Genomic DNA, 26,466 nt, shown 5'->3' on the forward strand with positions numbered 1-26,466 from the left:
GGAAAGCATGCATTAAAAGGATTTCTATGTTTATATAGATCTGTTAAGAAATAAAAAAAATAAAAAATCACCTAAAGTTTGTGAATTAATAAAAAAGACACTTAAGTTTTTAAATTTTTTAAAAATACACCTAAAAAATATTGTGGTTAATTAAAAAGGCCCAAAAGTTTACCACCGTCAAGTTTGCTGTTAAATGTAACATGAAAATACCATTTTACCCTCAATATAAAGTTTTCAAAAATACACCTAAAATAGAGAGAAGGAATTTTTGAAGGATTGACTAGTAAATTAACTTTCTTATCTTGGTTACTGATAACCTACGCTAAATAGATGGAAGTTTGTTTTTTTTATTAACGGTGCAAAAATTTATGTGCCTTCATCAAATTTTCCAAAACTTAGGTGCGTTTTTATTATTGACCAAACTTTAGGTGCGTTTTTTAAAATTTTGCAAAAAAAAAGAAAACTACTGGTACATCCTTGACTTCAACGCATTAAGCAAACCCACCTAACCAGGTGTGTGGAGCCATTGCAAGCCAAATCATATTACAATTAAAAAACTAGGTTTTTCTCATCAAGATAAAAAATATGGAAAAAATATTTTATATGCATAACATTTGTAAAAAAAAAAAAAGGAATTAAATTTAAAAGCTGCAAAAATCATGAAATTGTCTATACATGGAATTGCAACAATATTCTGACATTTTGATAATAAAAATGATTTTGAATATCTCGCAATATTATGGAGATTTTCACAGCTTGTGGATTTTTTGCAATGATAGAATTCAATGTGAGGCTGCACCAAATCACCAACCATTTGCTGTTGTCGAATCTAAAAATCGAAACAGTCAGGCAGGTGAGCTAACCCCGCATGCTGTCTTTGGAAAGGAGTGATAACATGTGACCATCAATGTAAATGGATTGGATCTTATTTGGATTTTGGATATATGCACAACAAGCTCAAGTTAGCATGCTTAGGCTGACATACACTACTAAATTGTACTCAAATTTGAAACATCAATATAAACCCTAAACCCTAAACCTTAAACCTTTAAAATTCATGAAACATAAACTTGCATGTGCTCTAATTACTGTTGCATTTTGGACATTTTTTTTCTTCTTTTAACAAAGAAACGTTTCTTGGAATACAGGCCACCTAATGGGTGTTCCCATCTAAAACAGGTCCTTGTGCATTTGATTGCCTCAAATGGGTCTTGCAAATTTTGGGTAACAAGTCGAGCCTTTGAAGTAGTGATAAATCTTGTCCTGTCAATAAAATAGGTCCTATGAAAAATCCGTTGATTCCTATAGTCTCAAGTGAAAATAAAAAAAGATTTATCCAGTTAAAATCTTCTTTCAATTGGATTAATGGATAGTCCTATTGAAAATGATAGCTAGTTCAAATAATGATATAGAGATAGTATGCCATCGAAACTACCTTAATTCCTCTACGAGGGAGAAGGACACTTAAAAAGAACCCGCCAATATAAATCAGACCACATCAAACCTTTGATTTCAGCATTATTTTAATGGATCTAGTATTATACCATGTTTATCTCGGGTGTCTGGTTTGATTTTACTGAATCCAGTATTGCCATGTATATTTGGATCTAGATTCAAATCTATGTCATTGGATCTTATTTGGTTCCAGAATCAGTTTAGGATCTTGTGCAACAAACTGAAATTCGGATATACCATGATCCAATCCATCTGCACCCCTAATCTCTAGGCAGTAAATAAGGACATGAGGAATAATGGAAGATGAATGAGATTTACAGATTGGAACTGCTTTGAGTGAAGAATGAATGAAGTGGTATGATCCTTTATCATGATCTTGATAAAGGAAAATCTCGCAGTATTGTTAAAAATATTGTTTTTTTTTTTTTTTTATGAAGCAGGAGCACATCCAACAGCACAAAATGAGGACATCTTTGTAGTTCCCTAAATAATCAAAACTTTATCCGTATACACCGTCGACAAACGAAACCCGAGAAACGGCAGCGAGAACGAATCGAGACCGAGAACGGACGGCCACGATGGCGATCCGTGTGCTTGGTCCTGATTGGCTGGTTCTCTCCCGAAGAAGGGTTCCTGCTCTAAATACGAGGCCGTATCACAACTGCCTATCTTTTTCGCTTTCTCTCTATCTCAGAGGGAAGAAGGAAGGAAGGAAGATGGCCGGAAGGGGGAAAGCTTCGGGAGCGGGTGGGTCGAAGAAGGCGACGTCGAGGAGCAGCAAAGCCGGTCTTCAATTTCCGGTCGGCAGGATCGCGCGGTTTCTGAAGGCCGGCAAGTACGCCGAGAGGGTCGGCGCCGGTGCCCCGGTCTACCTTGCCGCCGTGCTCGAGTACCTCGCCGCAGAGGTGAAATCCCTTTCCTTTTGGTTTTTTAGTGTTATGTTGGGTTCATGTTTTTCGTTCTGCTACGTTACTGTTCCAGTTCTAAGGGGAACGGAAAAACTAGGGTATCTCATTTTGCTTCGTTTGGGCAGAAATAGGATTTTTAAGTTTTCTTTGCTCTCTCTCTCTCTCTCTCTCTGGAAATAAGGTTGCTTTTAGGCTTCAAGGCTTATGCATTTTTTATTTGTTCCTTTTTATGAAAAGTAAATCCTTAGTTTTAGTTAGGTCGTGATGAGTCAGTTTTCGGATTTATTTTTTGGTTTTTGATTGACAAAATTTAAGTTTTTTCCGACTTATGGTTGATTTATTGGACTATTTTGGAGTTTGAACAACTGGTTTATTATAATAGTTTGGTAGAAAAAATAACGAGGGATTTTTCTTTAGTTTCTCTCAGAGTTTTTGAGCTAAATATAGCTATCTGAATGAGTGCTCTGTCAGTGTTGAAACTTTTCTAACCTTTTGGTCTTTTTCATGTTTCAGTTTTTTTATAGTTATTTCGTTATTTTGGGGATGCTCATTTGTGAAAAAGTTTCCTGTTTGTGGAACTTTTTAACTTTTGTTTTGGTGACATTTTGGTTCTTTTTCATGTGCCATTTTCTGTACCTTTTTTCTGATTTCTCTCTCTCTCTCTCTTAAATTGTTGAAGGTGTTGGAGCTTGCTGGTAATGCTGCCCGTGACAACAAGAAGACGAGGATTGTGCCTCGCCATATCCAGCTGGCTGTGAGGAACGATGAAGAATTGAGCAAGTTGCTCGGCGAGGTGACCATTGCTAGCGGTGGGGTGATGCCCAACATTCACAACGTGTTGCTTCCCAAGAAAATTGGGTCCTCTGCTTCAGCCAAGGTTTCAGGAGAAGATGATGGTTGAGGAACTAACAACATTATTTTTTGCAGTTAGATGATGATGATTTTGATGCGTATGTTCTTCCCTCCCCCCTTCACCACCACCACTCTTTTGTTTCTCTTCCCGCCCTTGTGGGCGTTCTCTTTGTAGATATGTTAAGCTAACTGTTAATGAAGCAATCACTTGTTTTGCTTTTAGATTCTCTTAATGAAAATTAGTGCCTACTTTCGTTAGATCTTTGTGTTCCTTCTCATTGCTATTGATGTTGACATGTCTTCATTTTCTTAGTCCTTTTTACTATTTAGTTCTTATTTTTATGCGAAATTGTACGACGTGGGTCCAGTACTCTTTAGTTCTTATTGATGAGGTGCTGTGGCACATTGTATTTGTGCAATGTGATTGCACCTGATCCCAACACATAACAATCTGTTTTTGTTAGTTTGTAAATGTATTAAACTGGCATGGATTGAGATAGCTAGTTGGTTAACCGAGCTTCTCGACTTTGACTCCAGGGTGGCCATAAAAAAAAGAATATTAAACTAGTTTTTTTATCGAAACATTTCTTCTTTAGAAGAAATTATAATCCAATAATGATTAATTTGTGTGCGAACTACTTGGGTATTGGTATTTTTCGTGGGAAAGGAGTGATATTTAATGGGATTTTTTTTCTTATAGTTTTTACTTGGTGAAAACACCCCATCTTCAAGATCACAGGATCAGAGAGCTAGGCGTAGCTCTGCTTGCTGTACTTTATAGTCGCTGCCCCTTATCCTCAAGGAGTCGCCATTTTTGCCTTTTTTTTGTTATGCGTTTTGCTGGTGGTTTTTGTAAGCGTGTTCACATTGTATGCAGCATCGTTACATGGGTGGACATGAGGCAAGTTGCCTAACAGCAATCAATCTTATCGCAAGATAAGGTGTGTTTTTTGGGTTTGATGATGGTCAGTGGTACATGCAGCTCTTTGCAATGTGACCTCTTTGTAAGTACATATGTGAAGTTCATGAACACTGCTTATGCTTGGCTTTGATTGGTTATCTCTGTACTGCGACCACTCACAGGTTGCGGTTGAATCATTTGGATTTGATTCCCTATGTCAATTTCTGGCTCCTGTTGGTGTTTCGTGTTCACTAGAACATCGAAGTTCCGGGTCTGATCGGTACTCCGGGAATCTGAAAGCTGATTAGATTAATGAGCTTCCGTACTACTTCAAAAACAGGGAATCTGAAAGATGATTAGACTAATCATTGTAAAATTGTCATTTTACAATGATTATCAAGGGTAAAATCAAGATTTCTTGTAAAAAAAGGCATTTTATCCAACCAATTGTTTAACCAGGTAGGATAATTATGAAAAGAGATCACAAAATGCAGCGGTGCTGCATCATGCATTGCCCACACAGCCACCCATCTTGGCATTTCTTGAGATGGACATGATCATCTAGAGAAATGTTGAGATGGGTGACCAACCGGGGGCTCTGCTTGTGTGGTAGGAGCAGTTTGTGCACGTCATCTTATGATGAGGATGTTGCAAGTTCAAAACCCAATGGTACGATATGTACAACTGGTGGGGGGTCTGCCTAACCCCAGCTTCCCTATCAAAAAAAAAATGTTAGAGATGAGTGGCTGTCAGTGGTACTGCATAAAAAAATGCCCTCTTATGTCTGGATATGGGCGTGACTCACAGGAATAAGGAGGTAATTTTTTTGCAAATAACCCTTTATGTTTCACCGATTTTATTGAAACTCAACAAGCAATTCAGTGAAGAGTATAATAAGAAGAAAATTGGAAAGCTACCACATCGAATATAACACCCCAAAGGGGATAGCATATTTGGAGCGGGGCTTGGCTGTCATATGGGCAGTCGGTTCGACTGCCATGGCGAGTGCTCTCCTTGAATAAGCTGAAGCCCTGCATAGGCCCTGGGGGTGAGGGTCCTAGCCCTGGCGTTTGCCTGCCCCAGATGGCAACCAAGTCTCCATGCCGGGCGTGGGGTTTCCCCAGGTTAAATATGAAAAAAAAACACATCGAATATAACATCACATACTTTAATCGGATTATCAAAAGCAAAAGAAATAAGATTGAAAGAACATCAAGATGTTTCTAGTATACCACTTAGCAGCACACCCAGTAGGAAAAGAAAAATCATTCAGATGCATATGAAACTTTCAGTATCGGTGCATCTGATTTCTACAATGGCTGCATTATAGCAAATCCACCAGGAAACAGAAACCGCAACGGAGATTTTCCTATAGGCAAGAACCTCCATAGAAGTGGGAAAATCTCCAAATCAGAAAGATGGTGTTACTTCTATAGATTTTCTTCTAACCTAGCAACAACCATTTTCAAGAAATGGGAGAATCAAATCAACAGTGAACCACAGAGCAGAACGATGCATGGGGTGAACCAAGAACAATTTACTATAAAGAATGAAAAAATGAAAAATGTGGTTTTCACAAACAAGCGTGCCCACAAGATACATCAGCGTGTATAGGCCGTTCATCTTTTGATTGATGTGATGATACTTGATAATGCAACTTCCACAACGAAGTGTTGGCATGTCCATTGTAAGGGAAGCCCCTTGGATCACATCCTTCAGTGCTTTTATTCTACCCCAGAAAACTATGTACAGGTTAGTCCCTCTAGCAGAAGAATATCTTCCCTATTTACATATCCTTCTACAAAAGAACGTTAGTTTAAGGATTTAAGCTTGAAAAGCCAGGTGTGGAAAGGTGGCCTTGGAGACAAGACAACAAATGCCTCTGCAATTTCTGACTCTGTTAACTTCCAGTAGAACAATATAAAAATTTCTCCAAAATTGCCTGCCAAAACACCCAACAAGAACAATAAGAGGAAAATTCTCAACCTTTTTCTTTTCTTTTCAATAAGAGATAAAAAATTTCAATACATACAAAATAAAATAAAAGAAAACATCATAAATGACTAAATAAAGTGACACTTTCAGGCAGAGGCAAGAAGCACAAACTCTTGCATACTAAATGTGTAACATGTCAGCATAATCATAACCAATTGAAGAACGAAGAGGTTGTGGACCAGAATTAGAACTGAATATTTCTAAATCATGGCAAAAAATGATTTCCAAAGGACACTTGCTTTCTGTCCATATAATGCATACAGCTCTAGTTGCTAGTTGGGCTGGTCCCATGGATCAGGTTTATAAGGGCAAAGATAAAAATAGTTTAAAAAACATCTATGACCAATCACTGACTAAAGAAAGCTTGTGGTATGCTTTAGTGATGGAAGTGGTGGTCGTGGTAGTATTGCCCTGTTGGTTTCCAACTTTGATGGACAACTGAAGCTGAGTAAAGGAACTAGGACAAGGGGAGTCAGCCATCCACCTGTTTCATCTTACTAGGAGCCATCACATAGTGACATAGACATGAAGTGCAGCCCTTCTATTTACTTTCATTTCTAGTGCATCACACTGTCCAGTGACACCACAACAATCGAATGCTTTCTAAAGCTATTTCACATAAATGTCAAAAGACATGATCAGTTACTAGTGATGTGTTCCTCGTGCAAGGGTTAAGTACCACCCACCTCAATCACCTTTATTATCTGGTTTATCATCACTTAAGAACTAATATGCATTTTACAAAAGCATAATATTGTTTTATATTCAGGTTCAGTGATCATCCTATCTAGAGGCAAAAACTGAATATCTAAACATCACATAGACTATAAAAGTGCCTAACTTTTGAAATAGCATTATTGTAATTTTAACAGATGAAAAACAAATACAACAAGAGGAAAGACGGACCTCATCATAAGCAATGGTACTAGGGAGATGGACTATCATCATCATCATCTGCGCTATCTACTCGCCTATCCCTTATGGCTGGGAAGAGCAGATACTTTTCATTTGGAACTGGAACAGCTGATGGCCCTTTCATTCTTGGTGTCTGCAGGAAACGCCTTCGTGTGTCATGCACCTCTTTACATGCTTTGTCCAACATATATAAAAAGTCGCGTACTATGACAAACAGCCGCAACCCTTCATCTTTCGAAGAATTACCATGAAAATAATCCGTCGTGCCCTTCACCTGTGACATTATCCTCTTATGCTCGTTCACCAGCCATGTAATTTCATCTTCTGCGTGTTGTACAAAGCATGTCAAGGTCTGGAGAAAGTGTCCACTTTCCTCTACACCTCTCATATGTGAATTCAAAAATGCCTTTGTTTTCCGGAGCGTGTTGGCAAGAGCCGACGCAGTGCTTGTCAACATGTCTGCATCAATTGCTGCTGCTTTTTTCACATTCTCAAGCTCGCCCCCAAGCCCAGATACTACTTGTAAACCTAAGCTACAGTAATGATCTGTTTCTTGGGGATTCTCTTCCAAATTCTCCTCAGAATTCAGGCTAGAGATACTCCCACTTTCTCTATTTGCTAGTGCTGCACGGACACCTTCAGATCGTATGATCTCCTGAACAACAAAATGCAACAAAGTCGTCTTCCCATCTGTTCCTTTGACATCAGACAGCTTTAGTAATGTATCAAGTTTGAATGCCTGAGCACCTCCACGGAAGGTCCCGTCGTTCATGCGATTTCCAGTTTTGAGAACAGCTTCTAGGAGTTTCATGAAAAGACGGCTGCTTCTGAGTTCTTTACAAGCCACCTGTAAGAAAGGCACAAGGGTGGGAAAATGTAATGCAAGGCAACTTCAAATCAAAATATGTTGGCTCTGAGCAGAAAAGATAGGGTGAGATGAAACAGAATGCCATGTATGTACATTTGCATAAGATGGTATTTTCTTCATTTATCTTCTTTCCAGTTTGCTACTTGTAAGCTTATTGTGGGACAGTGTGTTTTGATTCCTGCAATAACATATTATGGCTCCCTTAAATAAATAAATTTGATTTTCCTCAAGGAACCATGTCATAATATGATATCAAAGTCTAATTATATGTAATAGGTGCAGTTTTGACAGCCCTGGGCCTCATCCAATCAACCAACGAATAATTTCAGCCAACAGATCGTGTCCATTTAGTCATATTGACTTCTCCGTTCAACATAAGCCATATGCTCACCTCAAAGAGAAGGGAGTCCCATTTATGGATTTGACCCCTGCATTTTTTTGAACATTGAGGCTCATGAAAGAAGCTACATTAGCAAACAGGTAATGTGCAGAAAGGTTTCAACTTTTTGACAACTATAAATATAAGACTTCAACTAAGTTGTTCCTAGTCAAGTACTAGAAAATTGCGATTTACACAATCAAAGTTTTCTGATTGGACTCCGGATCAACTATCATGTCTTTCTGAAGAATGCAATTCCACTGTCAGTTCCAAAATAATTCTGAGGAAAAAAATTTCCCGTTTCTTGTAACAGGTTTTTTCTGCACACACTCACCATGTTAATTTTCTGCAACATTTGAAAATCATGGTTACAAAGTGACAAGCAGCAAACAGTAAATGCTAGAGAATGTTATTTCACCAAAATGACTTGATGTATAATTCAGTATGATGACAAGGAGTAACATGTTAATTGGATGTTGAAACTACTGGTTAAGTAGGATGTATAACAGAAACTTGTATGGAATTGGTGGAAATCAGATCATAAACTGAAGCAGGCAAAGGTACAGTAATTGGTGGCTGTGACTGTCACAGTTGAAAAACTTGTAGAGCATCCTTTTATATTTAGATAAAAAGATGAGCATTTCAAGCAAATATGAGCTAACAAAAGCAATAGATCATCTGACTACACAATAAATACAATATTACATGTTTGGGGAATAGAAATACTTGCCTCCAGAGTCGTAAAAGACACCTTCAAGTTAGCCACTTCCTCCCCAAGAATACCCATGAACAGCAATGCATCAAGCCGCTTAAAGGCAAAAGGGATGTCCACTAATGCCTTCAGAAACCGCTCTGCAGGCCCAAGCTGTGAAAGCTCACCATTGTACATCCTAAGCTTAAATTCTTCTTCAGCAGTTGGTTCCATCTTCAATAAAGTTTGAAGTAGCTCAACACTAAGCTCATTTCCTAATTGTAAAAAAACAAAGAATAAGTAATCACATTTGATAAGATGTCAGAGTATATAGTGTGCATTCACATACACACCAATAATGAACTGAGATGCTGATTCAAGAAGGACATGTCTTAGTAGGACACACAAACTGTATTGAAATCAACTAATGAGGACACACACACACACACACACACATAATGACTCAAATCAAGAACTGAGATGCTGATTCAAGAAGTGTCGTAGGATGACACACAAACTGCACTGAAATCAACTAATGAGAAGGCAACCAAGAAGATTCCTGTTTTTTAGCAACATAAACAAGCTAAACATCTAAAACTTACATGACATGAAGAAATAGAAAAGAATGTTCCACGTAAGTTGGGAGCTTTTTCATGATGTTATTGCGATAAAATGAAAATCATTGATGCTTCCTAGAAACTGAATTAGAATACCTTTAATGTCTTGATAGGAAAATCTTCAGATAATATCTTGATATTTTTAAAGTTATGGAGATATTTGAGACAACCTAAGGAACCACAAACTAGTTTTGCCAAGTTACACCAACATATCTCCAGTGAACACTACAGCTATATTGGGAATGTGCTTGATATAGTGTATCTATTTGTGTTAAGCAAAATAGTTATATATAGGAAATTTATGTTGTCCCTTACCTTTCAGGCTAATCCCATGAACCACCCACCCGCACAACCCCCCTGCCCCAGGTTAAGGCTATAGTGAAAGACAAGGGCAAAATAAATAATTAAATTGACTATTTTACCACTCATTACTTCATAACTTTGAAGAGTATAGTGGTGACTTTATGTGTGGTAGATAAGTAACTTATAAAAAGTAAAGCAAGGTCAATGCAAGTCAAAGAGCTATAAGGGGTTATTTGAAAAGATGGTGAAAAATACAGCAGCTATTTGGTGTTCCCCAATTAAGAGAAGGATTTAAGGAATTAGACCAAATGATGGTGTGGACACGTAATACAACTAAGTTTTGATAAGATGGAGATCTCACATTTAATGGTTGATAAATATACGAGAGGAATGATTTGGGGCTTTAAAGATCTCAGTTGAGACCAAAATTTTAGGTATATATTGCTAGTACAGAAATATATGCAAATTGTGGCCCGTCCAATCATTGAAGCATTCAAATGAAATAAAAAAACAACCTGCAGTATCCTACTCAATTTGAAAACTTAAGAAGGAATAGTTCTTGCCCAAAAAGGAATAGCATGGATACAGATATTGTGGACACATTTTACAGAAAGACAAGATTAACTTGCTGCCAGGTACGCTAAGTTAGGGTGCCTTTTGAGATAAAAAATGGAGACAATATTTTTTGGGGGAAAACCCCATCAAAAACTTTACATGACACGGCAAATAATTATAAGGGATCATTTTTTGAATTTTGAAACACCACAAAGCATTCAGCAAATTTTGTTACTCACAGAAGGTAAAGTGTGACCTCAAAATATATAATTCATGATACCAAGTAAATAAACTCATACAGAATAGAAATTTCCAAAAATTACCAACTATGATGCAAGTCAATTCTTTTAGATTAAATAAACCATTTTAAGAAATATTAACACAGGTGTAGCATGTGAATTCATTCAAATAAAAGCTCTTACCTTCCAAGAGTGAATCACAAACTTCTTCTGTGGTAACGTTAAGAGCTCGTAGAAGAATAGATAAGTTCTGAGACTTCTTGGGATCAAGAATCTGATGACTCTGGACTAGACCATTACGAAGAGATTCTTTCTTTGGGTCATTCTTTTGCTTATCCACAGAGCTATATCCAAAGAGTGTTTCTATCATTTCTTCATTGAATCTGCATGTATAAGCAAACAATTTAGAGCTCCTATTAGAACCAATTTGTATAAAGTTACTCAACAGGCACACGAGTGAATTATCCTTACTGAAAAGAGCCTGATTTAATTTGATGCCAGACCATTGAGTGGTCAGGGTTTGCAAGAACTTTGTCCCAGAAAAATGGTTTCAGCTTGGTCTTTGGAGCTTCAGATTCCTCCGTTGCATCATGTCTGTTGCCACTTACAGAAGTTCCTGTATTACTTGGCCCAAGAGGGGAAGGTCCTATGATCTTTGAAGAAATCAGGGTTGGAGGTGGTGGACGAGGAGGGAAAGCACCTTTTGGTGGTGGAGGTGGTCGTGGACCAGGATTCCCACCAACGGGTAAGGGTGGAGGAGGTGGTGGTCCAGAAGAAGGATGAGCTGGAGGAGGCGGAGGAGGAGGAGGGGTTGCAAGGGGAGGAGGAGGAGGAGGGGGAGGAGGAGGAGGAGGCGAAGGGGGAAGATGATGAGAATGGGGAGGAGGAGGAGGAGGAGGACTTGGCTGAGTATTTGATGTCATGCTTGGTGGAGGAGGTGACATGGATGATAGAATCTCAACCCGTGGAAGTGGAAGATTCGATTTCTCAGATTCTACCAACACAGAATTAGCTTGAAGAGATACAGACTGTGGATCTTGCCAAGAAAGAGGCGGAGACAGCCCCACCTCAGTAGCCTGCATACTTTTGCTTGGGTTTGATGAAAATGAATAGGTTACAAACTTCCCCCCATCTATTCCTACATGTGATTCACTAACCATGGAGTTCTCCAAAGTCATTGGTTTTGGTGAAGATCCTAAAAGTTCATTTTTCAAAAAAAAGAAAGATTAAATAACTAAGCGAACATCAGAACTTTAAACAAGAGTTATCAGAAAAAGGTCAAAATCAAGCTGCTTTACCTACTGAAAAATCACTCATACTTAAGGTAAGAAGAGTCCTGTCATCCTTTTGTGAATCTCCCACGTTATTATCATTTTTACAGCATTTATGATAACAATAAAAGAGCAACCCAGCAAAAAGAAAGGTAGAAGCTGCAGTTACAACAACAGCCACTGCAATAGTCCTTGAGGTGTTGACATGGTTATCTGACAGCAGAGGAGCGAATTTTGGACTTCCATTTATATCTGCCCTAGTCATAGGTGGTGTACCAGAAGAAACTAACTGATCTGGTGGAGAAGAATGGAATTGCCAAGTTGGAGGTTGAACAGGTGCTCGGTGAACAGGAGCAGGAGCACTTGCAGGTGCTTGACTGGAAGATGGAGCATGTGCAGGTGGATGAACAGGAACAGAAAGAGATACTGCATCAATCAAATATCTTCCCCGCTTCGCACGCCATGCAAGCAAGTATCCAAGCTGCTCAATATACCAATTGCTAGATCGATCATCTTTTCCCAAGGCACTTTTTGGAAAGTGGATCCTCATGAGGCAATCAGAAAGTGCATGATTCATTTGAGGTGGCAGCATATTTATCACCTTCTGCAAGTTGGTACTTAATGATGGACTTAACTCTAAACTGACTTCATTCATATTGCCAAATTTTGAACTGCTGGAAGACGAGTCAATGCCCATTGCATCCTGTCTGCAAGCAATCCACAGCTGGTTCACCTGAAGTAAAAGATTAGATATTATTAAGGCCAATCCAAACACAATGACTGGCACAAACATGAAAATACAGCCAAATCCTGACATCCAAAAGATGCAATAGCCATGCTTTAAAACATCAGCAGTGCAGCAACAAAGAGCATAAAGCCTTTTCATGAGTCATGTGGTAAAAATACAGCTCCAAAGAGTGATCTAAAATAGAGAATAAATGACAAGAATATTGAATGCTCCTACCATGTCTTGTTCAATATCTGTGATTGCCTCTAGAGAATAATCATTTACCAGCATCAATAATTCCTTCATTGGCTGCCTCCCCAATGCTCCTATAATGCTTAAGGAAATCACAAATACCAAAACATAGCATGCTCTGCAATGATCCATCTGCATGGAAAAGAAATTTAAGATGTACATCCAACTATTTATTAATACAACAAGTTTGGAAGACAGCACAAAGTAAACAAGACAACCCAGCTTGCAAGAACAGAGTTACTTGGAAGTGATTATCGTTAGAGGATCAAGAAATAAGGAGGCAACACTTGCATGACCTTTCTCGGCATACAGAGAAACAAAAATCAATTAGTAAGTGATATCTCAACATAGGACCAGAACAGGTCAGCTCAGGTCAAAGTAGTGTCCAAAGTACAGATTGTAAAAGTCAAACGCAGGTCAGGGATGCTCAGAAGGCAACAATTGGGCACATTTCAGGAGCATGGCTTAGTTATTGTACATATGTCAATCGGACTATGACAATTTATTTTTATTTTATGTTTTTCAATTTCCTAGTAAATTCTGGAAGGGTTGGCAAATTAGGTTTCTGTGTGAAAGCATTGACTGGTTCAAGCTACATTAGTAGCCATGAATTAGCCATACATGAATGTGGGCATGCAAGAGAAGAATCATCAATACATGTGATATAGCGAAAGATACCAACCACCACATTTTCACTGGCAGATATATAAATTGCAGTCACTCAGATCATATGACTATCCTGGACACAAATGGAGGAGCAAAGACAAAGTTCTTCACTGTATCTGCCATTAAATTAGAAAGGGAAAATAAAGCTGATGCTCAGAGAAACTGAGAAGTGTGTGGAGAAGCTATTTTACCATAACTCAAAGCATCATGGCAAGACAACATTTGCTCTTTCTTCACAGAAACTGGAAAATGGCCCATGAGGAGAAGGATTAGTTTAACAAAGTTTATGGATCTCAAATGGCAACGACAAAGTTCTCAGAAAAGGAGGGCCTTGCTAACACGGCTAGAAGAACACATGCATTCAAGCATGAGGAAAGGGTTATTTCAGTCATTCTAGAAATTAATTAACTTCAATGCTATTTTACTGAACCTGTTAATGTTTATTCTTAAATTCCTATCACTTAAGATTCTGAGCAGGATCACTAAGTGGATTACCAAATTTAGTTTTCTTGTATTGCTTGGGGAATGAGCTGAGAAATGCAACTCAGTGCTCGCAGTAGCTGAGTTATCAGCCTGAAGGATGATCATATCAAATATTTTTAGCTCATTTTTCCAACTCCACCAGTTCTTTTCATCACATTCTGGAGACTGCTGATTCCTATATCTGGTTCAAGTCTGGCTGTTTCTCCACTGTCATGATATTCTCTCTCTCTCTCTCTCTCTCTCTCTCTCTCTCTCTCTCTCTCTCTCTCTCTCTCTCTCTCTCTCTCTTATGTTGAAGAAACTAGCCACCAAAATTACTGATGTTGAGCTTACTCTACTCCCACTGATTGATTCCACTATAGAAGTGGATACACACTCAAGCATCAATCGTAAAGTACATAGTTCAAATGATCATGATAATGTTAGCTCAAAGTAGCAACAAGAAACACTTACACAAGCAAAACTTCCCTTATGCTCACCATTCATTTGAAAACAACACTTATCACAAGTCATATGCACCCTGCTCATTGTTTCCATAGATAAAGCAGTTTCACTTATTAGACCAAAGGCGGAGCTGTGGGGGGGGGGGGGGGGGGGGGGGGCGTTAGGACTGGGCTGTAGCCTCCCAGCCCAGTTAAAAAAAAATAAAAGTTTAAAAGCACAGTCCTCTGGAGGGGGGGGGGGGGGGAGAGGCAGGACTGGGCTTCGGCCCAGTTAAAAAAAAAAATTAAAAGCCCAGTCCTAGCCCAACCCTGATTCCTGGGTCGGATTTAGCACCTGGCGAGGGTGAGCACCCGCCCGTGCTGGATCCGACCCGTTTAACTTATTACCCCTCAACCCCTCTTTTTCTTCGATCTTGATTTTGAGTGACCTAGCCCTTGCCCTCGTCTTCCCCAAATCCCCCAACTCTCGACGACCGATCCAACGTCGCCCAGCCACCCAGCTTCTTCTCCGATGCAGGCCGAGCTTCTCCTCCGATGTTGGTTGCCCACGCTTCTCCTCCAAGCCTCCGGCATTGCTCTTGATGAGACACCGACTGAACACGACGACGAGACACCGATCTTTTGGGTAATTTGACTAATCAAATATGTGCTAGTTTGATTTAATCAAATTATAGGTGGATTGGAGTGGATTTAATCAAATCAACTCCGAAGTAGGGTTGATCCTGACCTGAAACAATTCACTGCATTTATTTTTTATCAAATTTTATTTAAAATAAAAAAACAATTTACCCATTTTGGGGATAAATCCTATTTTTTGTTCTTGAATGAACTCATATGCATATATGTATATATTATATACATATATACATACATGCAGATGTCTCTCAGTCTTTTATCTCATGTTAATTGTTTGACTCACAAATTAAATTAAAGTGAAAGATGAATGTTGACTGTTGATGGTAATTTATGTTTTTTGGTGCAATAATTCTACTTTATCTATTCATTTTAGTTTGAACAAAGCTAAGAGAAGGTTGTGAATAAGTGAGTTCTGAATTTTAGAATAAGTCATGATTTCTGAATTATAGAATCAATTATCTACTTTATCTACTCAAATTATATAAAATTATAGAAAAGTCCTGACTTCTAACTTGTGTTTTAATGTTCTGATATCCAAATTAATTATCTTTGGACAGTAGGAGAAGGTTGTGAATCAGTGAATTTATTTGAAGGACAAGAAGATACATTTGAAAGTTGTGAATTAGTGAATATCGTTTCAGCGGTGCTAACTCTTATCTAGTTACTCTCCTAGTGACTTGTGAGTATATGCTTAACTCTTATCTAGTTGCAATTTACAAATTTATTATTGTTATTTGTCATGATCCATACCCTATACATGATTATTAGTTTGTTATAGTTGTTAAGTGTTAATTGTTATAGTGTTAATTTGTTAATTGTTATGGACTTATAATGTTATATTGGTATTTTTCTGTCATTTATCACCAATCAGTAACTGTATCTAATTCGGTGTACTTGTGTAGAATTGTAATGATTAATTGTGTAGATTATTGATAGTTTACGTGTTTGATTAATAATTTTATCATCAATCAGTAATTGTATCTGATTCGGTGTACTTGTGTAGAATTGTAATGATTAATTATGTAGATTATTGATAGTTTATGTGTTTAATTAATAATTTTACCACCAATCAGTAACTGTATATGATTCAGTGTACTTGTGTAGAATTGTAATGATTAATTGTGTAGATTATTGATAGTTTACGTGTTTGATTAATAATTTTATCACTAAACAGTAATTGTATCTGATTCAGTGAAAAATTTATACTTGCTTTTCTCTAGTTTTTTTCACTACCTTAACATAATGTTATTCAATTATTTTTTTATTATTTATCATCAATATTCGGTGTACTTGTGTATAATTGTTATGTTGAATAGTTAAAGTAATACTTCTATAAGTTGAAACAGTCAAAGTTATGCTCATATAGTATCTTATTTATTTGTAGAATTTGAAATAGAAAGAGGACAATCTTCGAACACTAAGAAAAGAAAAAACTTGTTATCGTTTTTTTCGAAGTTAGACAACTCTTTAAATAGACAAGTCGAAGAAACTCCAAGTCCTACCCCAACCATTCCTTCATCACCTGAGCATATTCCATCTCCGAATCCAACTTCAGAATCTGATTTTTATATTGAAAGAGATCCGGGTAAAAGAAAGCATATGTGTGATCACCATGTTAATGAAATAGATCGAATTAGACAGGCTTATCTGAGGGCGAGACCTTTTCAACCAAAACTTACACAATACCCAAGTAGACAATGTGGTAAACAAGTGTGTCGATGTCAAGAACATTAGTATGATAAGTTTCGCTGGCTAGAGTATTCTCCGATAGAAGATAAAGCATATTGTTTTTATTGTTTTCTTTTTTTTGATAATAGCCCTTCTTCGAATCTCTCAGCATTGGCAACGATTGGGTTTAATAATCGGAAGAGGGTTAGTCAAGGAGAAAAATGTGTTTTTCTTACCCATGTCGGTTCTTCACTGTCTTCATATCATAATGTATGTGTAAAAAATGCAGAGATTTTGATGAGACCGGGTCATCACATTGACAAAGTGATGAATGTTGTATCCCAAGAGGAACGTCAGAAAGCTCGTTTGAGAGTAAGAACCTCAATGTTAGCTCTTCAATGGTTAGCGCTCTAAGGTTGCGCATTTAGGGGCCATGATGAATCTTTATCTTTATTGAATCATGAAAATTTTATTGAACTGGTTGATTATTCTGAAAAAATGAATGCAGATGTTGGTAAAGTTGTTTTAGATAATGCTCCAAGAAATGTCACATATACTTCTCCAGATATCTACAGGGAGATTTTGCACATTATGGCAAACCGAGTACAAGGTATGATTCGTAATAAAGTTGGAGATACACCATATTGTATCCTTGTTGATGAAGCACGAGATGCATCTAAACGAGAACAAATGTGCATTGTATTGAGGTTTGTCAATGAAGAGGGAATTTTAAGAGAACGATTTTTTGCAATTAAAAGTGTTAGTGATACTACCTCGTTGAATCTTAAAAATCAAATTTCTGATATTCTTAGTAGTCACAACCTTCAAATTCAGAATATGCGAGGACAAGGGTACGATGGTGCTAGTAATATACGGGGTGCTTGGAATGGGCTCTAAACTTTATTTTTGAAAGATTGTCCTTATGCATATTATGTTCATTGTTTTGCGCATCGTTTGCAATTAACATTGGTTTCTGCAGCTAAGGATGTTCGTGACATTTGGCAATTCTTTTCTCATTTGGATAATGTTGTTAGCATTATTACTTCTTCACCTAAGTGTGTTGGTGAGTTGAAAGCTACACATAAAAAGAAATTGAGCATTTGTTAGAAACTGGGGAACGGTCGACAGGAAGTGAGGCTAATCAGATTGAAAACTTGCATAGAGCTGGAGCTACTCATTGGAGTTCTCATTATGAATATGTAAAGAGCTTGATGAATATGTACATTGCAACATATAAAGTATTTGAGTACCTGATTGAAAATTCTCTAAGTGCTAGATCTCAGGCTGAAGTTGATGGTGCATACACTTGCATTACAAGTTTCGAATTTGTATTTGTCTTGCATTTGATGAATCAAATATTTGCAGTTACTGATATTCTATGTCAGGCCCTTCAGAAGAAAAATCAAGATATTTTGACTGCTATGAAATTTGTGTACACTACAAAGACTGTGCTTCAAGCTTTAAGAGAAGATGGTTGGGAAGAATTCCTTTAAGAGATAACATCATTTTGTTCAATAAATGATATTTGCTTACCTGACCTCAATGGTTCATATATGGTTGGTCGATCCCGTGGTCGTGAGTATCCCTCAGTTGAGCATCACTATCATTTTGATGTTTTCAATAAAGCTATAGATTTCTTGTTGGTGAAGTTAAATACTAGATTTAATGACACATAAGTCGAACTTCTTTCTTTCAATGCGACATTAGATCCTAGAAACTCATTTGAATCCTTTAATAAAGCTGATATTTGCAAGCTTGCAGAGAAGTTCTATCCTAAAAATTTTACACCACAAGATATATTTTACTTTAAAGCAGAGTTACAATATTATCAGATTGATGTGGTTTCTGATCCTCGATTTCAAGTACCTACTCTACCTGATTTGTATCAAAAGTTGGTTGCAGGTTGAAGGTCAGAAAGCTATGTTATGCTAATTAGATTATTTCGTCTTGTATTGACATTACCAATTTCTACGACCACTACAGAACGAGCATTTTCAGTGATAAATGTAATCCCCATTTGCTACAACCCTGTTTGCCCCCCCCCCCCCTCCCAACCCACACACACACCCCACCCCACAAACACACACATGAATCCTAGCTACGCCCCTGTATTAGACTACTCATATGATACATGTAATCCCCATTCATCACGCGTAATAAGCAATCATCTTCCCAATCTCGATAGTGCCATAAATTAAGAAGAGAAACCTACAAGAGAATCAAGCCCCCATAGACGAATATAAAAGCAACATCTTATCAACCAAAGAAGAAGAATTGCATAAACAAATGTAAATGCCATAAAAAACACAAAATGCGAATAAGAAACCAACTTCCAAAATCAAGCAACGGAAACAAATTCTCCTTGAGGGAGAAATAATCCAAAGAACGCACCAAGTACAACTTTTCACTCGTCAATCACATTATATACAAAGTCGAAATTGTGAAATATGAAGCAAAACGAAAAACACTCGTGCAGAAAAAAGCATCGGTCAGCTCAATCCAACAATACATTCAGCTCAAAGGAATAAATAATGGAAGAAAAAACAGCAGAATCTAATAAATGCTCATAGACATAAATTCCAAAACCACGCAAAAAACGGTAGTATTTCCCGATCATCCGAAAACCGACTCCAAAAGCCTCAAATTCCCCCATACCAGAACACCTGAAAAATCCATAGCCTTCCCAAACGAATCATAACGATCTCGTCCTCCAGTAAAAAAAACACTTGAGTCGACTCAGCAGATCGGATCAAATGTAGTGATCTCGTCACGAATTTCCAAATGAGGAGTAGTATTCCGAATCCGCGAAATTCACATATTAAATTAGAAAACTTGAAGAACTACACAGTTCAAATCGTCAGGATCAGGGTTTCTCATCCGTCCTCCCTCCATTACAGACAGAGAGAGATGCACTACTTACATGAACGGAAACAGATCAGGTCATGCTGAAAATGAGCGTTTTTGCTCATGCTGACATCGCGGCCATCCGATTTGCATTTTAAAAAGCTCAAAAGTCAATAAAACCACGTGGCATTCATCCAAAATGCAAACAGACGGCCACGATGTCCGCATGAGCAAAAACGCTCATTTTCAGCATGACCTGATCTGCTTCCTACATGAACGACCAGACAACGACCCGATTGAGAATGATGAAATCCACTGTTTGTTTGGCCACTGAAAATTCAGTTTCAGAATTAGATTAACCATGATTTAGGCCATACATATGGAGAGAGAGAGAGAGAGAGAGAGAGAGAGAGAGAGAGAACCTAGAGCCAACGAGCGAGCTCGGAATCGGGGCCGAAGATCGGATCCCTCACCACGAAGACGACGGCGAAGAAGAAGGGCGGAGGAGGAGGAGGCGGCGACGGCGACGAAGACGAATGACGAAGATGTCGACGGGAGTTTAAAACGAGTTTCCGGCGGTCACCGTCAAAAAACAGTCTGGACTCTGGGGGTGCGAAATGGGGGAAGCTTCCGCCGTGCGAGTGTGGAGGAGGCGGAGGACTTTCAGTAGGGCCCACTCCCCTGCCTACAATACTACAGTCATTTGTTCTCGAATGCGTTGATTTTGTTTTTGTTTTTTGAAACTCTTTTTCTTTTTTTTAAGCAAATTACAAAAAAAGTTCCGACTTTATGGTTATTTACAAAATCATAGTGAATGTTTATTACGTTTGACCCTCTTTTGCAAAATGGCTGATGAGTAGGGTGGCTGTTGCAATTTATCCTTCTCTTTCTTTGTACGAAACTGCGGAGCCAGCAGGTTACTCTAATGAAGAACCCAGAGATCAAGCCCTGCCATGGTTTACCAGCAGGATATGTTGAAGTTTAATAGAAAAGGAGAAAGGGCATTTTGGTAAAACTAAATCACTTGTTTTCTGTTTTGATAAACAAGTCATTTGTAGCAGATAATAAATTAATCCACCTATCCAAATAAGTAAAAAACCTATGATCAGGTGGAGCGTCTGAAGATAACCTTCAGTCACTGGGATGCCCAAATGGTATATATTATAAACCAGGGTAGCTTTTCCAGAAATCACTGTAATCTTTACAATCAATTACCATAAGGCTGGTTCAAATGGATAGAATTTAATCGAATCTTTTGATTGATTCTTGATATATTTCTTGGATTTGGATCACAAGATAGAATGCGAGTTTGTTTTTAAAGGTTGAATTCAAACTTAGGTATATGAGAGGGACAGATGAGAGTAGGGCCCACACACATCCCATTCTGTGGGGATTGGATATGACCTGATATGCCTTCGTACGGTTGGAATTCGAATTGGAATTGTTTGTTACATTTAAAGTTTTGATATGGAATAGATATGATCTGCTCATGCTGTTTGAGTGTAAAAAATCCAAGTTTTCATTCAACCAACTTTTACTTGTATATGCTAGTAGGATAATGATTAGGGTTTGGATATCTCCACCCTAGACCCATGTCCATATCAACGCTCAAACTCTTTTGGACGCCTAAAACTGATTAAAATGCAATTTTTGTTCAAAGGACGATCAGGTGCAATGTTAGTGTGCTGCGGCACTTAAAAGAAATTGATTGGTGCAATGACAAAACCCTCTAGCTGTCAAATGCAGGATGCAGGTTCAAATCTTGAGAAGGGCCACTTGATGCAAAAAGCAGACGTCTAAGATTGTCTATTATAAAGTGGGTAAATTTGAAGAATAAATTTTTTTTTTTCATTTTTGGAGCTAGGCCAGGTAAATTCATGTTGACTATACTTTATTTAGTTTTTCATTTTTGGAGCTAGTTTAACCTGACTTCCAATTTTAAAATATTTTTGCTGGTTTTTTTCCCTTTGGAATTTTCCAAAAAAAAAAAAAAAAGTTCCCTTGACCAAATTTTTCCCACTTTCCATTCTTCCAAGTCAAAAACCACAACTGTAAAAAGAACTAGCTTTCTTAAATGCTAAATATAGTCGGCAAAACCGTGTCTAAAGCTTTCCATTTTTTATCAATATTATTAAAAATCAAAATTTCTTCATAATAAACACAAGGGTTTGAAGCCAAGATGGTGGAAGTCAGAGTTCAAAACCTTATTAAACCTCAGATTTTTGGGTGATCTGAGGATATGAAATCCTCAGTCAAACATTTTATTCAACATTTGTTAGAAGAACAGGTGCTTTGTTAGCCTATGCCATCACTCTATATATTATTTTGAACCAGAACGATCCGAACAAAGCAACCTTTTATTTATTTATTTTGAAAGGCAAGCTGGGGTTAGCCCGACCCCTACCAGTAATTAATACAACGATACCATTGTGATTTGAACTTGCAACGTCCCACGTGCACTAGCTGCTATCAGCAGTAAACTGCGCTCATGTCTGGCCAAGCTGAGCTCGGTTTGTTTCTTGAACAAGACTAGCCAAACATGAGCAGATACACGTAAAAAAATTATTACACTTTATATAAAGTTGACCCCGAGGGAAACACTTTTGTTTGAACTCGACTCATTTAAGCTAAACAAGCCGACTCGTGACTTGGCTCGTCAGCTGTATGAATTAATTACAAATGAGTCAAAGTGAAACGGGTCATGAGCGGCTCGGTTCGTTTACCAGCCATAACTACAAGGGTGAATAAAAAAAAAGGGGGGGGGGGTGGGGAGCCTTAGGAGCTTTGTAAAATGGACTCAAATGAACAAATGTTGATTTTGAAGACAAGGGCGTTGACTAAAAAGTCTCAATCTAGACTCCTGGAGAACTTGATGGTGCTTGTTGGTTAATGGTAACCAAACCAACTTCATGATTTCCAAAATTATTATTGATCTCTTGAGTTGTTGATATATACTGGAAGCAATGTGAAAAATTAAACCCTAAGCCAGGATCCTTCATTTTAGGGATAGACTCCAAATCATCTAACCGTCAAGGTATCAACTTAATAAATTTGCCCTTAGCCATCTAGCAAAATAATAGCCGGTCAAAAAAGATAAAAGTAAAAAAGGAAATCTTGAGTTCACCTATAGTAAAATGCAGATCAAATGTAAGGATGCAAACGGTTGGATCACGATACATTGAAGAGTTGGATTGGATCGGGTCTAGAACAGCCAAAAATTGCAAAAAGTCCTCCCTGAATCTGATCAGTTTGCAACCCTGATCAAATGAAAAAGACGAAGATTTCTAGTTTTTTTTTTTTGAAAAGCAAGCTGGGGTTAAGCAGACTGCCAGTTATACTATTATACCATTGAGTTTTGAACCTGCAACTTCCCAACACAAAATGACGTGCACTAGCTGCTCCTACCAGACAAGTGGAGCCCCCACTTTGGTATTATCAATGCTAGTTGTCAATGCAATATTTGGTAACACAAATGAACAAATGGGAGTCTCTGCAATGGAAACAATTTTGTGTTCCATGTTTGGTGCCAAAGAATGATCCACAATGCCAAAGAAAAAACCTATCACCGACCGCACATTAACTGACCTCCGGTTGATTTTCTGGCCGGATTCTAGTTTCAGGCCGTCTTTCAACTGCGGTCCATATAAAATAATCAAATCTTGTAAAGAATTGCTCATCTCTGAAAGAAATAACATTTCCTTCAATCGCCTGGTTTCTATGTTCTTTGGCATTACAAACCCAAAGTTTGCAGTTTTTAGTGCTCCTACTAAAAACAAAGATTAAGAAAGAAAAAAAAACATAGTAGCAATGGACATGCCTTAATAACAATATCACGTTATATAGAAAAGCCACAAATCATCCACCATGCAAAGATCAAAAGAAAGAAATAAATAAAACTAAAAAAAAAAAGAGAAGTATCATCAATGCTACCCCCATACGCTTTGAATCAATCAAAAGGCTCCTCGGTGGGGAGTTTATTATCTGCTGGAGCTTTATGATCTTCTTCCTCAACAGAGTAATAAGCATTATAGTCATAGTCTTCATAATCATCATAGTCGTACTCATAGAAGGCAACACAATCACCACCTTCACAGAAAAGATTACCAGGCCTTGTGGCACCAAAGCGAGAAATGAACAGCATGAGGAAGAACATAAGGCGTATCACACATTTGGAGGCCATGAAGGAAAAGCACTTATTCTCGAAGTATTCAGTAGCTATACAAGTATCATGAAGATTTAATAAGCAGGCTGATGCCTCAATATATACATATTGTGTCTAGGTTTCTTAGATGAATGGAATTCTAAATCAATTAGAACTTAATTAGTTACATGGAGAGTCCAAAAGTTTCATCCAAGTCAATTACCAAATGGAGTCCAATCCGGCACCTTATTGCATGGATGGCAATGGGTAGGCCCTGCCTGCTGATGGACGGGGCTGTCGAAAGGCCAGACCCGGTCAAGCTTGCCCCGTCAATTGATGAGCTGGGCCTAGGCTCAGTTTGGGCCAGCCCGTTGCAAAATGCTTGGCCCACAGTCTGCCCATTAGGCCCATGGGCTTAATTGGGCAGGACAGGACACACACACACACACACATATATATATATATGTGTGTGTGTGTGTGTGTGTGTGTGTGTGACGCTCTTTGTGCCTATCGAATGCCTACCAAGCTTGGATAGGGGTTTTCAGGTTGTTTATAAAAAATCTGACCCAACAAATGTGTTGCATGATCTATTTGCTAAAAAAATCACACTTGGATCATGTTTTTTTGAGAAAAAATGATTTTTTAAGCATTAAATATTTTTAAAAATTGTAGACCATTGATTTTTATATCTTATAAAAACCTAACTTGGTGTATGAATCGGATGATCCAAAAGTCTATCCCACAAAATCAAGCATGTAGATCACATCAGTTTTAGAAAAAATAAAAACAATCTTTCCAAAGCTCGGTAGGCACATTGTAGAAACAAGCATGTAAATCATATATATATATATATATATATTCGGGCTGGGCTGAGCCAAAGTCCAAAATGTTGGTCTGGCCCGACCGCAGGCCAACTAGGTTCCACTGTTGCGGTTTGGTTCAAAATTGCCCTAAGTTTCTTATATAGTTTTCTTATTTAACTAAGTTTGTGGGATTTTAGTTTTTTCTACAAGTTTAGTCTGCACGCGGAAGGTTGTGAGTCTCTTGTCCTTATGTAGATGGGTGTTGCTTCATCGGGCAAGACCCTCCAGTTGTTTGGATATTGGCCTTATCCAATAACTTTAAATCTTGAATCTTGAATTTGGATTTTGGACCTGGATTTAGATTGGTTTTGGTTTTAGTTTCTTATCTATCTTTTTAGTACTTGGACAAATTTAATCCTAAGTCTAATTCTGTTCATCTTTTAAGATCTTTTTGACAATGCCCTTTCATAGGCATTTATGGTAATGACTAGTTGTTTGAGCCTTTATGGCTGACTGTTTGGCCAGCTCAGGCCCATACTGGCTAATGGTTTGAGATTTAAGGCTTTTATGAGCCTTGAGGGGCTAAGGCTTATATAAACCCAAGCACACACACACACACCAATCTCTCTCTCTCTCTAGTGGTGAGCCTAGACTTTCGCTTAGTCAAGGTTTGGCCTAGGTCAAGCATATATATATATATATATATATAATTCGAGAGAGAAAGAGATCGGTTCCTCCTAATGGTAGGAGAGTGTGGATAGTCTCAATTTTTTATTATTTTTTGACAATTTTTTTGAAATCTGACTTTCTAAATGTGACATACATGGTTAGTTTAGTGGAAATCACCTTTTAATCATCTGATTAGGATTCCTAGCAAATGAATCATGTTAAACCCATCTGTGGGGTTAGATTTACCAAACATAGCTTGGAACATTGAAAATCAAAACTATCCACATTTTATGGACAGTTAGGAGGAATACATTCCAATATATTATGTTTGTTGGTATGACTCAAGATTTTTTTAGGTTCTTTTTTGCAAATCGAACCCTGCCGATGCATTCGGCGTGGCCTATTCAGATGTTTGTGTTGTCAACAGACGGGGAACATGTCCAGGAGGGACATGATTCCCCTATTGTCAAGATCTTTGATGTTTGAGGGATCAATTTATGGGTCTGTTTCCACCATCGTATGGTTTTGTTTACATCCTTGTTGCGGTGGATTATGTCTCCAAGTGGGTGGAGGCAGTGGCTACCTAAACCAATGATTATAAGGTAGTGCTTAATTTTATCAAGCACAACATCTTTAGTCGGTCCGGAATGCCACGCGCCATAATAAATGATGGGGGAAAGCACTTCAAGAATGTGCAGGTTGCTTATCTTCTGAAGAAGTACTTGGTATAATACAAGATAGCCACCCCTTATCACCCACAGACCAATGGTCAAGTTGAGGTCTCCAACAGAGAGATCAAGAGGATCTAGGAGAAGACGATCAAGCCAGACCATAAGGACTCCCAATGCCTTGATGATGCTTTATGGGCATATATGACCGCCTACAAGACTCTGATTGGCATGTCTCCGTAGCGCCTAATCTTTGGAAAGGCATGTCATCTCCCTGTTGAGTTGGAGTATAGGACCTATTTTGTGATCAAGTCATTCAATTTTGATTTAGCCCAGGCTAGCAAAGAGCATAAATTATAATTGAGTGAGCTTGAAGAGCTTCGCAGCGAGGCATATGACAATGCCAAAATTTACAAAGCACGAACTAAGGCCTTCCATAACAAGCATATCCTTAGAAAGGAGTTCATGCTTGGGCAGAAGGTTTGGTTGTTTAATGCATGGTTGCAATTATTCTCAA

At 38.0% G+C, this 26,466-nt stretch overlaps 3 protein-coding genes across 3 annotated transcripts; 1 reads left to right on the plus strand and 2 right to left on the minus strand.

Annotated features, from left to right (window-relative positions):
• Positions 1 to 2,132: 2,132 nt before the first annotated feature.
• On the plus strand, positions 2,133 to 3,470 carry LOC149834730 (histone H2A.6-like). Its single transcript, XM_090010281.1, has 2 exons — positions 2,133 to 2,360; positions 3,043 to 3,470. Exons 1-2 carry the CDS (start codon positions 2,172 to 2,174, stop codon positions 3,262 to 3,264), a joined length of 411 nt encoding a protein of 136 aa, XP_089866407.1. The 5' UTR covers positions 2,133 to 2,171; the 3' UTR covers positions 3,265 to 3,470.
• A 2,197-nt stretch (positions 3,471 to 5,667) lies between these two features.
• On the minus strand, positions 5,668 to 11,048 carry LOC149834731 (formin-like protein 5). Its single transcript, XM_090009440.1, has 5 exons — positions 10,862 to 11,048; positions 9,000 to 9,239; positions 8,286 to 8,358; positions 7,018 to 7,916; positions 5,668 to 6,058 (listed from the first exon to the last, which is right to left on the minus strand). Exons 1-4 carry the CDS (start codon positions 11,046 to 11,048, stop codon positions 7,037 to 7,039), a joined length of 1,380 nt encoding a protein of 459 aa, XP_089865566.1. The 3' UTR covers positions 5,668 to 6,058; positions 7,018 to 7,036.
• A 97-nt stretch (positions 11,049 to 11,145) lies between these two features.
• LOC149834732 (uncharacterized) lies at positions 11,146 to 20,282 on the minus strand. Its single transcript, XM_090009441.1, has 4 exons — positions 20,091 to 20,282; positions 12,914 to 13,060; positions 11,977 to 12,682; positions 11,146 to 11,873 (listed from the first exon to the last, which is right to left on the minus strand). The coding sequence occupies exons 2-4, from the start codon at positions 13,058 to 13,060 to the stop codon at positions 11,146 to 11,148; spliced, it is 1,581 nt and encodes a 526-aa protein (XP_089865567.1). The 5' UTR covers positions 20,091 to 20,282.
• Between the last annotated feature and the right edge of the window lie 6,184 nt (positions 20,283 to 26,466).

The sequence above is a fragment of the Nuphar pumila genome, chromosome 6 (assembly GCF_984573655.1).
Source record: "Nuphar pumila chromosome 6, dmNupPumi1.hap1.1, whole genome shotgun sequence".
Taxonomy (NCBI): domain Eukaryota; kingdom Viridiplantae; phylum Streptophyta; class Magnoliopsida; order Nymphaeales; family Nymphaeaceae; genus Nuphar; species Nuphar pumila.

Coding starts and splice junctions, on each gene's coding strand:
- LOC149834730 (XM_090010281.1), top strand. CDS start 2,172: ATGGCCGGAAGGGGGAAAGCTTCGGGAGCGGGTGGGTCGAAGAAGGCG. Junction 2,361..3,042: donor TCGAGTACCTCGCCGCAGAG/GTGAAATCCCTT, acceptor AAATTGTTGAAG/GTGTTGGAGCTTGCTGGTAA.
- LOC149834732 (XM_090009441.1), bottom strand. CDS start 13,060: ATGGATCATTGCAGAGCATGCTATGTTTTGGTATTTGTGATTTCCTTA. Junction 12,683..12,913: donor CAGATATTGAACAAGACATG/GTAGGAGCATTC, acceptor CTTTTACTTCAG/GTGAACCAGCTGTGGATTGC. Junction 11,874..11,976: donor TATGAGTGATTTTTCAGTAG/GTAAAGCAGCTT, acceptor ATGAACTTTTAG/GATCTTCACCAAAACCAATG.
- LOC149834731 (XM_090009440.1), bottom strand. CDS start 11,048: ATGATAGAAACACTCTTTGGATATAGCTCTGTGGATAAGCAAAAGAAT. Junction 9,240..10,861: donor TTGTGATTCACTCTTGGAAG/GTAAGAGCTTTT, acceptor TTTTACAATTAG/GAAATGAGCTTAGTGTTGAG. Junction 8,359..8,999: donor TTTTACGACTCTGGAGGCAA/GTATTTCTATTC, acceptor TTGCTAATGTAG/CTTCTTTCATGAGCCTCAAT.